General features: G+C 41.8%; 1 protein-coding gene across 1 annotated transcript in view; it reads right to left on the bottom strand.

Annotated features, from left to right (window-relative positions):
• Positions 1 to 11,422, bottom strand: part of CRADD (CARD and death domain containing adaptor protein) — a gene marked incomplete at its 5' end in the record, with an annotated part of 77,078 nt that extends 65,656 nt beyond the window's left edge. The window contains one exon of the mRNA XM_082013784.1: positions 11,125 to 11,422. Within this exon, the coding sequence (XP_081869910.1) occupies positions 11,125 to 11,422 (298 nt within the window). The remainder of the gene's footprint in view (positions 1 to 11,124) is intronic.
• Between the last annotated feature and the right edge of the window lie 947 nt (positions 11,423 to 12,369).

Raw genomic sequence — 12,369 nt, 5'->3', positions numbered from 1 at the left:
CTGCCTTCTTTAAAGCCAAGGGGAGCTTACCCTTGACCTTGACAGGAGGAGGGTTGGGTGAGCTTGGGTTAACTATGAGTCCTTTTGAAAATCCCAGGCAAGGTGGTGAAACACTAAGATTAAGAAGGCTGCCAGAAGAAGTGGTGCACTAATGGCAATTTATTCCCCTTGACCCGATGCTTTAATGCTTATTTCCTGCACACACAGACTGTATAGTATAAATCAAATAGGCTCCTTCTCCAAATGTAGATTGGAAGAAACACTGACGTTTCACTTCAGTTTGCAGCAGAGGTGTTTGTCAAAACACACGTGCAAGTCCCTGCCAATACATCAATGTATGAGGGAACACAAATCTATTCACAGACAAAGCAAGAGCAAGAAGAAAACTTAGAAAGAAAATCTGGTAGTCTACTGGAACAATGGTCCAAAAAGAAGCAACAAGATTGGTTTTCTGTTTACAGAGACGATTGCCAAATAGATAAAAATTGGCTTTAAAAGTCTTGTATTACAAACCCCTGTATCTTCTAACAAGATAAACTGCAGCTACATCACTCTGAAGTAACGATGAGTGATACTTGGGTTGCTCTAGTTCTCATTGATATAAACATATATATGACCATAAATCTGGAAGCAACAAAGCTTAGTTGCATATGGCAGTGCAAGGAGGGCTTCAAGATATAACAATCATGCATAATTAACTGTATCCTGGAGGAACTTCCTGATCTTTGCCATACAAGTGACATTTCCCAGTGGGAAGTAAGTCACATCACTGCTGATACTCTCAGTTGAGAGGCAAAAGGAGTACAGAGTCTGAACTAATAATAAGGTTTTAGCTGCAGAAACGATTTTTCTTTGAAGGTCGAGACATGCTGCCATGTCAGTGTCGGGAAGACAGCATAGCACCCATTCCTTCACCAGAGAGAATATTTCAGTCATCAGTGTCAAGACCTTTGTCCTGCTCTGGTCAACAGGAGTCTGGCCTCTGACTTCACTGGAGTCAGACTTTCACTGTGAGACACTAGTTAACATTTTTACTGACTTTGGATGGCTATACAGCCTCCACAACACATGCAAGCTAAGGTGGGTGTGTTCGCTGCTTTGTTGTTTTTTTTTTTAAAAACAGCATTCATAGACTTAATTTATGAAAGACAATAGATTTTCCCCATGCAATGGGAATACAAAAATGAAACAAACACTTTCAGATGGAGCTCCAAGGCAATTCTGGAGGTGCTAAAAGAAGAGCTGGCCAGCTCTGAAGGAAAATATTAATAAAGAAAAATTTAATGAAAAGTAGTCTACAAAGTCTTAAGTAAAAAGTTCTCTCAGTTACTCTGGAGCATATATTAGTGTATATCTATGGGCCACAAGGGCCATTAATTAGTATCAACAGAATGCCTATACTGATGACATAATGCAAAAATAACAACTGCATCTTCCTTTTTCATGTTTAAAAGTGGCTTTATCAAGCTGCATGATCAGGTCCTTACAAGAAAGTTTCCAGTCTGTTCTAGAAAACAATTGTTATTGTCTGTACAAAGCTTTTTCAATGGTTCCCTTGCCACATCCTGAGACAAGACCAACAGTGGGAAGCTGGCAACAATTAACAAAAGATCTCAAGGATCATAGATCACTGCAACTATGCATGTTTTTGGAAATATAAGTCATGGGCATGATTTTATCATACTGTGATGCAAGTTGAGGAGAAAAATGGACAGTGAATTAAGACATTTTGTCCAATGGAAAACTACAGGTAGTGATCTCTGTAAGCTGTTTAGAACGGATATACTCCAAGAGGAGAAACAGTACTATAAATTCTGGGAAATAAAGATACTTGGCCCCTCACCACAAGAAGGATATTGAGTTGCTGGAGCATGTCCAGAGAAGGGCAATGAAGCTGGTGAAGGGTCTGGAGCACAGGTCTTATGAGGAGCGGCTGAGGGAACTGGGGTTGTTCAGTCTGGAAAAGAGGAGGCTGAGGGGAGACCTCATCGCTCTCTACTACTACCTGAAAGGGGGTTGTGGTGAGGTGGGTGTTGGTCTCTTCTCCCAAGGAACAAGCGATAGGACGAGAGGAAATGGCCTCAAGTTGCACCAGGGGAGGTTTAGACTAGATATTAGGAAAATTTTCTTTACTGAGAGAGTGGTCAAGCATTGGAAGAGGCTGCCCAGGGAGGTGGTGGAGTCATCATCACTGGAAGTGTTCAAAAAATGTGTAGACGTGGCACTTCAGGATATGGTTTAGTGGGCATGGTGGTGCTGAGTTGATGGTTGGACTTGATGATCTTAAAAGTCTTTTCCAACATAAATGATTCTGTGATTAAATAATCAAACAAAAAATGCATTTATTTGCATGCAGCAGCATCCCTCATATGAAGCACATCTACATCTATACGTATGTATGAATGCAGAATTTCAGGAAGAAAGGATTCCAAGACTGCAGGGGTTTATGGACAAAACCACCTCATCCACGGCCAGAAAAGACTCTGAATATATTAGCAAGTAATATAGAGCAATAGGACAGGATCTATAGACTGATACAGATCATGCTGAGGATCTGGCATTCAGACTACACACCTAACTGGCTCTAGTCTGGTCCTACAGACTCTGTGAACACCCAGAGCACATTTTCCTGTTTCAATTCACCTGAAAGATACCTAGTTCAAACACTCCAATTCACTTTAAAAGCATATTCCTAATCTGAACTAGGTGTCATGCATACATATCCAAAGCATCCTATGTCAGCACCAGTTATATTTGCATTAAAATCACACATACTGAGTATACAGAGTGTGATGCCAAGCTTACAGAATCACAGAAAAGTTTAGCTTGTGAGGGACCTTTGGAGGTCATCTAGTCCAACCTCCTGCTCAAAGCAAGGCCAGCTTCAAAGTCTGATCAGGTTGCTCAGGATCTTCTAGTGTTGAGTGTTCACTGTCTCCAAGGATGGAGATTCCACAGCCTCTTTGGGCAACCCTACTTGGGCTGCAACCTCTGGTGGCCAGCACTTAACCTGTCTTGTGAAATTTTTTCCCTTATATCCAATCAGAATTTCCCTTGCTACAACTTGTGGCTGACAATTCTTTTGCTGCACACCTGTAAGAAGGGTCTAACTCCACCTTTTCTGAGTCTACTTGGCCTTCTCCAAGAACAAACTCAGTTGCATCAGCATTTCCCTGTACTTGATGTTAAACTAACCTCTTTAGTGGTGCTCCACAGGACTCTCTAATTTGTCAATCTCTCCCTTGTACTGGTGGCATAAAGCTAGACACAGTATTTTACATACTGGCAAGTGTGCAAAGTTAAATCATCTGCAAACTTCCTGAAGATACAGTCCCTCTCATCACCCCAGTCAGTGCCAAAAAGGTTAAACAGAATTGGTTCCACTGTCAGCCTTGAGGAACATGACTCGTAACTAGCCTCCACTTAGATGGATCTTGAACCACCGACCACCACCCTTTGAGCCTGGTGGTCTGGCATTTTTTTCACCTACCATGCAGTCCACCCTTCAGTCCACACCTTCCCAGCTAGCCACAAGAATGCTATGAGACTGTGCTGAAAGCCTCGCTGAAGTCAATTAAATGAAACCTACCGCTGTCATCCACAGGAACAGTCATTTTATCACATAAGGCAAGAATCAAGTTGGTCAAGCTTGATCTACCTGTGGTAAACCCAAGCTGGCTGTTCCCAGTCACTTTATTGAACTCTGTGCATTTGGCTTACCACAGCCTACCAAGCATAACAGAAAAAACTCTCAAAGACATAGGCTGGCTCCCTCAGCACTCTCAGACACATTCCGTCCAGCTCCGTAAATTTGTATATGTCTGCTCTACTCAGGTAGTTCCTAACTCAATTCTCTTCTATTATAAACAGCATCTCCCTCATTCAAATTCCACTACTAGGCACAGAGACCAAGGCCAACTAACAGCAGACTTTGCATCTGAAGACCCAGGCTTTTCCATGCCCTTCATCAGTGGTTGCTTTTGTCTTCCTTCCATGGCCAACGTAGCTGTAGAAGCCCATCTTGTTATCCTTCACATGATTTCAAACTCAGATGAGCTTCACCCTTCATAACTCTACCCTTAAAAGCGCACAGAATGCTTTTATATTGCTCCGGGTAGCCTGTCCTCACTTCCACCCCCTAGACAATGCCTTTTTGAATTTGAGCTCAGCTGGGAGTTCCCCTTTCAGCCAAGCTGGCCTCCTGCCATGCCTGCTGCTTTTCCTGTACACAGGAATGGACCATTTTTGTCCTTTGAAGAAGTTTTGCTTGATGATCAGTCAGGTCTCCTGGGTGCTTTTGTTCTTCAGAACTGACTCCTGCAGTGTCCCATCAACCAGTTTTATGAACAAGCTAAAGTCCAGGACCTTTACTCTGCTACTTGCTTTCTTCTCTTCTCTCAGCATCTTAAACTTGAGTACTGCATGGTAACTGCAGGCAAGACTGACATTAACAAACACATCCCTAAAGAGTTATTCCTTGTTTGTGAGTAATAAGACCAGCAGAGCACCTCCCTTAGTCCACTCATCTAGGACGTTCATCAAGATATTGTCCCTTCAGCATTCCAGAAGTCTCCTGGATCGCAGTGCTGTCACATTCCCAGTAAACACAAAATTTTCTTGAGAACCAGGGCCTGCAATAGAAGCCCTCTTTAAGAAGGCTTCATAGGATCACACGGAAATTCAGGTTGGATGAGGCCTCAGGAGGTCTTCTGTCCAGTCTCCTGTTCAAAGCAGGGTCAGCTCTGAGATCAGACCATGTTGTTCAGTATTCTATCCAGCTGGGTCTTTAAAACCTCCAAGGATGAAGACTACTCAACCTCTCTGAGTACCCATTCCACTTCTTGACTCTCCTTATGATGAAAAACTCTCCTTATAGCCAGTCAGAACCTCCCATTTCAACTAACAACCTTTATCTCTCATCTTCCCACCATGCATTGCTGTGTAGAGCCTATCCCTGTCTTCTCTTGATATCCTCTTTGTAGCTATTGGAAAGCTGCCATCTTCCCTTCTCCAGGCTCTACCTCCTTTTGATTGGGAAGCCCTATAACATGCAACCACAGTCTCTCTTACTGAGCTCCTTTCTGATCCTAACCGATAAGCTCTGGACCAGCCTGTTGCCCAGGCAATAAAAAAGCTCTGTGCATTCAAGACACTCCTTTGAAGAGACTGCAATGGCATCCTTGTCCAAGAACCTGAGGCCATGCACTATGGCACTGCAGTTGTGAGAACTATCCCACTGTGTCTCTGCGAATGCAATGACATCACACTGCTGCAACTGTGCAGACTTCCACTTCCTCCCAGCACGCCTGCTGGTGAAGACACTTTTGCCTCACACTGTTGAGTTGATCCCATCAGTCCCTAGCAGTCCTCATTTCTTGAAAAGGGTCCTGTGGTCATGGAGTCCAAAGTGCTGCCATGACACCAAGTGCACAGACAGATGTCAATATGCAGGATCCATCCACCCCGGCCCAGGTTTTTCCCCTTGAATGGCTCCAGCCCTTCACATAGGATCACTGAGACCCGTAGTCATCCTTAATCTGCTTAAGTAGATAAGTGCATACATGAGAGAGTAGCAAACTCTGATTGGCCAGGCCTTGGCAACCTCTGTGATGTCCTGGATCCAGTCCCTGGGGAAGCAGCAAACTTTGGAAGTCATGAGGTCTGGTCAGTAGATGGAAATCTCCATTCCCTACACCAGGAAGTCTTCAATCACAATTACCCATTGCTCCCTCTTAGTGGCACTGGTACTCAGCTGAGTAGCTGATAGGGCACAGCTGGCCCAAACACCTCTCTTGCCAGAACCCACTCCTCCTCCCCTCTTTGCAGGGATTGTACTTTTTATTAAATCTATATTATTATTAGCCTCACATATTTGTGTTACTGAGGATGACACCAAGTATGGTTATATCCTTTCATCAACTTACCTGAAAGAAATTGTTTGAGACTGGACAGGAAACACTATAGTTCTTAACAGTGATGCCTAAGATTTAGGCTTCTCAAAGTGAAAGACATAGATGTAAGCAGTATAAACACAGCTGCTTATTAACATGGCAAAAAAGCAACAAAGCAAGTATTCCTTAGATTGTAAAAAAAAAACAAAAAAAAACCTTACGTTCATTTACACATTAAAACCAAAATACATACACAGAATGCTCTGTAGGACCAGGGAAGTTGATTATTTGTCCCTGTCATGATGCATGCTGTTAATATCGAGTGTGTCCACAAACCTTTAATGCCAGACTTCACAGATCTTGCTGCGGTCAGGAACAAAGCCAAAGCCGTAAATATAACACCTGATTTTCAGGGGAGATGGGAATGTGGGAAAGAGTTTGGGAAATTCTCTTACAAGGATGCCTTTGAATCTCTCCAGAGAACCCGAGAACATTTTCTATTGCCTCCAGGCACTGGGATGTGGCACAAGGGCATTCCTTCATCTCCAGGTCAATCTAATGCGGCCAAGGCTGCTAAGCCCATCCCTTTCCTCCAGACATACATGGGAGGAAACTCCCCCTTCTGCCACTGGACTATACAAGAGAGGGGAGGGAAAGAGAAGAAAGAAAAAAAAAAAAACCACCCCGTCTTCTGTCCACCATTTTAGAGAGAGAAAAGGAATTCATCAGCTGCTCTCCTATCTGACATCCAAATGGAAAAAGCAAGAGACCAGGCTGTTTCCTCACTGCATTAGACATGAGAGGAAGCGGGATAGGAAGAGGGCAGGAAGCAGCCAACAAAAGGTAAGAAGAGATGCTAAACTTCCCCATGTCCTAATGCAGCTGCATTTGAATCTGAATTCTTAGAAACCTACAACCCAGCTGTGGAAAAAGGACTTTGGGAAAGCTGCGGGGGGAGGGAAGGATGGCTTTCTCAGCAGAAGTACATGTTTTGCTTTGTTTTGTATTTGCATGCTCCATCCAAAGTGTTACACAACATGAAGCTTTATATAGCTATACGAGAACACATGCTCCTCACACATCCAGGGAAAAACCCCAACCACACCAAAATCTGTTCAAATCAAAAAACCTCACCCAAGTCTAACAGGACCCTAATGCAGTCTGCTGACTAGGTACCACAACAACAACAAAATCATGCATTAGAAAATATTCCTTGCTTAGTTATGAGATAACAGCTTTCCCAAGACGATTCTGCGTAACTCCATGCCCCAAATTCACTAACATTTGCCAGATAGCAACGGCTGCTGCAGGATTCCTTTGGCAAACACTGTATCTCAGACTTTTCCCTTTCTCAATACTCTGCGATTTTCTGTGGAACGGAGAAATCATCTATACTACAAAGAAGTGCAGTACTAACACTTTTAGCAGTAAATAATTTTATAGCAACATACAGTGTAGAGAGAGATACAGTACTTGGGCAGAGAAGTTCCTGAGTGGAAAGAGATTAGAAAAAAGATTCTGATAAACAAATGCCATCGAAGCTTGTATTTTTTTATTCAGTGCAAAAAATATTGGGTAACTGTTTGCTGTTCCTAGAAAGAATGGAATTCTGTTGCCAACAGCTGTAGTTTTTCATAGGAATTATAATACTATATTGAAGATTTATGTTCCTGACAAAGGCATGAAGTTATCCAAACTAGGGCAGAAAAACCAGAATAGTCTCTTCCCAACAAAACAGACCCACATTATTTTTGTTAACTCCTACTATGGCAGAAGTTTTGATCTTCAAAACCAGGAACTCATGCTGCAGTTGATGTTTATAATGATTAAGCCTTGCAATGCAACTCTGCACAGGGTGAACCATTTGATTACAGGTTCTTACACAAGCAAGAAACACAAGCTATCATCTTTAAATCAATTAAACTCATAAATATTTACCTCCAAAAGCACATGACTTTAAATCTTCTTCTTGAGATTTTGGGGTTTTACAATAATGCTTTCCCTACCTTAAGAAAGTATTTCCCCAAAGCTGTGGCCGACCATCTGACAGATCCGTACAAGAGAGGAGAAAGGTGACCCTAGGCAAAAGGCTGTCTTGTGCATAAAGTAAACAAGCAAGGGTTTTTGGGGTCTCTTTGCTGCAATTATACAGATGTAAGTGGCCCTACCTGCCTGCATGTCACACTGCTGATTGCCATGGAAAAACTATTGCTTGTGCTCTGCAGGATTAGGGTCTTCTGTGTTCCTTGGAACTGCAGTGGATAACAGTATACAGAACTATTATTTCTAGGTCAACTGACATTCAGCAATAAAACTCAGGATATCACAGGTTTTAAAGTTCATTTATTTGCAAGCAGCCAAGCAGCATATTCTGGGTTGAATCCTGAGCCAATTTACAGTTACACTCTGTGCTGCTCCATGAACATTCCAAGTTACACAACTTGGGAATCAATAAATCTATTGCCTTGGAAGAATTTGCCCAAAGGTTCCTGACGAGACAGTGCCAGTGTCTTGTTTAGGTCACAGGCTTTGGTTTCTATTTTGTAGCTGCTTGGTCCACCAAATCGTATTTACACCACATCACCAAAAATGATTTTATTTCTGTCCTTCTAAAACTGCTGTTTGTTTGGTTCAGTTGGTTTGTTGTTTTGTTTGGTTTTTTTTTTTACTAGGGGAAGAAGATAAATTAAAAGCTTCTTAACAATTACAGTTATGATTTTTTATTTTAACTGAGAACAAACAAACTGTATTTCTCAGCTGAAGCAAAGATAGAAAGCCTGATGTCTGAACAAAATGCATAATAATCCAAAGGCCTACATAGAAAAATCACTGTGTACATGCCACAGTTTTTAAGTTCAGATAGAGAAAATCAAATAGTCAACTTTCACTGACTTTAAAAATCCTACATGTAGTCAGTGAGAAGTGAAAGACTATAAAATAAAACCTTTCTTCAAGGAACAACTTGCCACCAGTCCTTAGTCCTGCAAAAGATCTGCAAAAACTGAGGATCTTTTGCTTGAGTAAACAGAATTTTAATTGAGCATAAACAAGTGAACAGCAGGCACACGATTTCCATAACTATGCATGATTCAAAGGAAAGAGATTTAACAATCTGGGGCCATAAAACCAACTTCAATTTTAAAAGTTTTAGGGTCTAAAAAAAGGTAGTGTGTATGTGGCAGGCTTTTTTCACTACAAATGGATTCTTTAAAAGAAATTGCCACTGACAAATCATCATTTATAAGAACTGTTTCCAATAAGGCAGAAGTTAAGTTATCTACCATGGCACTAAAGAACACATTTAATTTTAAGTATGCTTATAGTTTTATTAGAGCCAATGGCTTTTTCCATGCTTAAGGCCAAGCATATGCTCAAGTACTCTGCTGAGACAAAAGCTTACAAGTTTGTTGTTTAGAATGCAAAGCGAGGCTTTTTATCCCAAACCACATCTTCTTGCATGTAATCAGCACTGATGATGCCGCCATGGTTTCCAATTCATTCCAGGGTGCACTCAGCATTTATTAGGGCACAGATGGTGCTCTCTTTCTTTGGCTTCTAAAGAACATGCCTAAATATTAAACCAAACTTGGCTATCTGCCTCTTATCCTGTTCTTACACTCTACATTGCCTTTGATCTAATCTGGAAGGCTTTTCTAACTTACACACAAAATTTGGCAATAGGACTATCAAGTACAGTCAGCCCACTTGAAACCGGAGAACCTGGTATGCATAAATCCAGCACATTAGTCACAAGCAATCAAGAACGGGAACAAACAATCCACAAAATCAAAAGAACAAAAATCGGAAACAATTTTTCTAGTAACAAACTACGTGATCCTGCCTGTACTCGATAGCTGTGTGTGCCTTTCTGGAACTGTAAGGATTATTCAACAGCTTAACTGGTAATCAGCAAACGAACAATCTGATTTGTAAGGCAAATAAAGAGCATTAGCATGACAAGATTTGTCATAACAGGGAGCAAGGTCTTCTCCAACACACTCAGTGCAGCAAGTCTGCTTTGTGCTGAGAACTTGCAGTGGTTTCCCCTATGGGCAGCAAAGGACATTTGTTTAGGAAATTCTGAAAATTATTTACCCATTTCCGAGCAAACATAAAGCAACCTCCACAGAGACCCAGCAGAAAGACAAGCTGTCACACTATTCTATTAAAAATGTCCTAAGGTAAGGTAATGTCAGGTTTGTCCATCAGATCTTGACAAAACGTTCCTGAATGTGCAGCTAACTGGGATGCAGGTGCACATGACGGTCAACGGGTCTTTGTCACCCATCTTCACAGGCTTTCAGTCTCATGCAAAGCACAATGACACTGGAAAAATCACACGTCACACACATCAAAATACATATGATCAAACTGAAATGGGACTAAGGGGGGCAGGTGGAGGGCTTGGAAATGATGTTCCCAAGTGAGGACTATTTCACTATCTTGCTGGTAACATGAGGCTAGCAGCTAGTGCACACTGCCAGAATCTAGGGAAAGAAACGTGCATTTTAAGCAGTCCTCTTGACTTCAAAACAGCTCAACAATTCCATGCATAGATTGGTAAAGAAATCAATTCTGAACAGACATCAAGTCCAGAAAACTAGTTTTAGAAGTACATTTAAATGTCAGAAAGCCAGAGATTTGGATAAATAAGATTATATAACACCCACTAAATCAGTTAGCTACTAAATTTGTTGTAAAACTAAGCAACCGCTAGTGATTTTGGAAGTAATGATTCTAGATATCTGCACTCCAGTAGACATAATAAACTAAATAAATCTAAATTAGCATATGGTACTAAATCAAAATTACATTAAAATAATAATAAAAGTAAATAAAAATTCTGTCAATATGAACAATCCAGAAACAAACCACTGTAAAACACACATAAACAAAAAAATAATCAGGTATGGATAGTGAAGAGACTTTCTGCAGCTACTCAAAACTACTTTTTAAAGTCCATTCCCTTCGAGGTAATGAAGTCTGGGTCCTCCTACATCCCAGCCTCTCCTGCTGTCTCCCAGTCTCCTGAAACTCAGTCCTGCTCACTCCCCACACTTCGCAATACTTCCTGGCATACAGCTTACAGCAAATTCAGGCTGTCCCCTTTTCTTGGTATCGTGCTCCGTATTTACATGACGCATAACTTGAAATTACTGGTACATTCAATACTTTAAAAATTACATCTTGAGAACAAAGTTCAAAATACCAGCAACAACAATCCTGGCCTTACCTGCAGGATCTTGTACTGTCATTTCCTTACGCTTCACCATCAACTTGTCTTTAACCCATGGGAACTCCTGTAAGGAATCCAAGAACGCATCAAAAGCCTTGGGTCCTCTGGTGGGGAGAATATCAAGGAGCATCATGGTTTTCCTCTGACTGGTGGTTTGGGAATTTATTTCTTGAACGTGACTGCCTGTGAGAATCCCTTCTTGGTAGAGATACTGAATAACAACTCCATCCACCAGCACCTCTGTGCAGAGCTCCAGGCGCAGGGAGCGTAAAAGCTGCTTGTCTCTGGCATCCATCCGGCAACCTAGAGCGTAAGAAAAGGAGTAGGGAAATGCATGAAGATTAAAATACTTCAACCTTTAACATCCAGAAGTGATGTCTGATACCTGGAAACCTTTAAAAAGAATGCCAAACTCAGAATCACCAACCTGGGAAAATTATTAGCAATCCCCACCATCTTCATTACGCTCAGATTTCACTGTCTCACGAGCTAAAATGCAGCCTTATCTGGGAAATATTAGACAGGAAGAGAATCTTTGGCATTGTCCTTCGCTGGAATAAAAACCATGCCAAATATCCCGCTCACTAACTGGTCAAGGTCCATGCTAAAAGCAGCCAGAGCATTTGCCAGTCCTTAAGAGACTCTACCTCCAAGAAGTTAGAGAGATGTCACACCTGACTTCTGTTACTGATGCCTCTGACGCTATTGCTGTTGCACCACTTTTGCTGCAGCAGTGCGAAAGCAGTAGTAGGACTGGTAGATGCACCACAGACAGGCAACAGTGGCAGGGACAGAGTCAGCAGGTAGCTTTGGCCTACATGATGCATTTTAATTTCAGGAGGGGTGGAACTGTACCTTACACACCAGGTCATTCTTCCCCCTGACTCATCCTGGAACGTTCCTCTGGAACTCGACTGATCTGATGATGAGAAACTTTCTTCAAATTTCCATTTCAAATTTATCCACCTTCTATTCATAGGCATTTCTTCTGCCAAAACTGTTCTTTAGCTTAAGTAGCTCTTCTCCCTCCCTGGTATTTACCCTTCTAATGTATTCACAGGAAGCAATCAGATGCCCTCTGCCAGCTTCCATTTCACTTGACTAATACTCTGACTAGACAAAAGCTGGAAAAGATGCATTTTATAGCCACTCTACAAAAGAGGAATCAAGGTCCAGAGAGATCAGGCAACTCATCCAAGATCATAGCGGGAGTCTGTGCCAGACCTATGAAGTGAATAAAGA

The sequence above is a fragment of the Phaethon aethereus genome, assembly GCF_964289735.1.
Source record: "Phaethon aethereus genome assembly, chromosome: 1".
NCBI lineage: Eukaryota > Metazoa > Chordata > Aves > Phaethontiformes > Phaethontidae > Phaethon > Phaethon aethereus.
The sequence above is the reverse complement of the archived record's forward strand: the minus strand, read 5'-3'. Positions and strand labels throughout refer to the sequence as shown.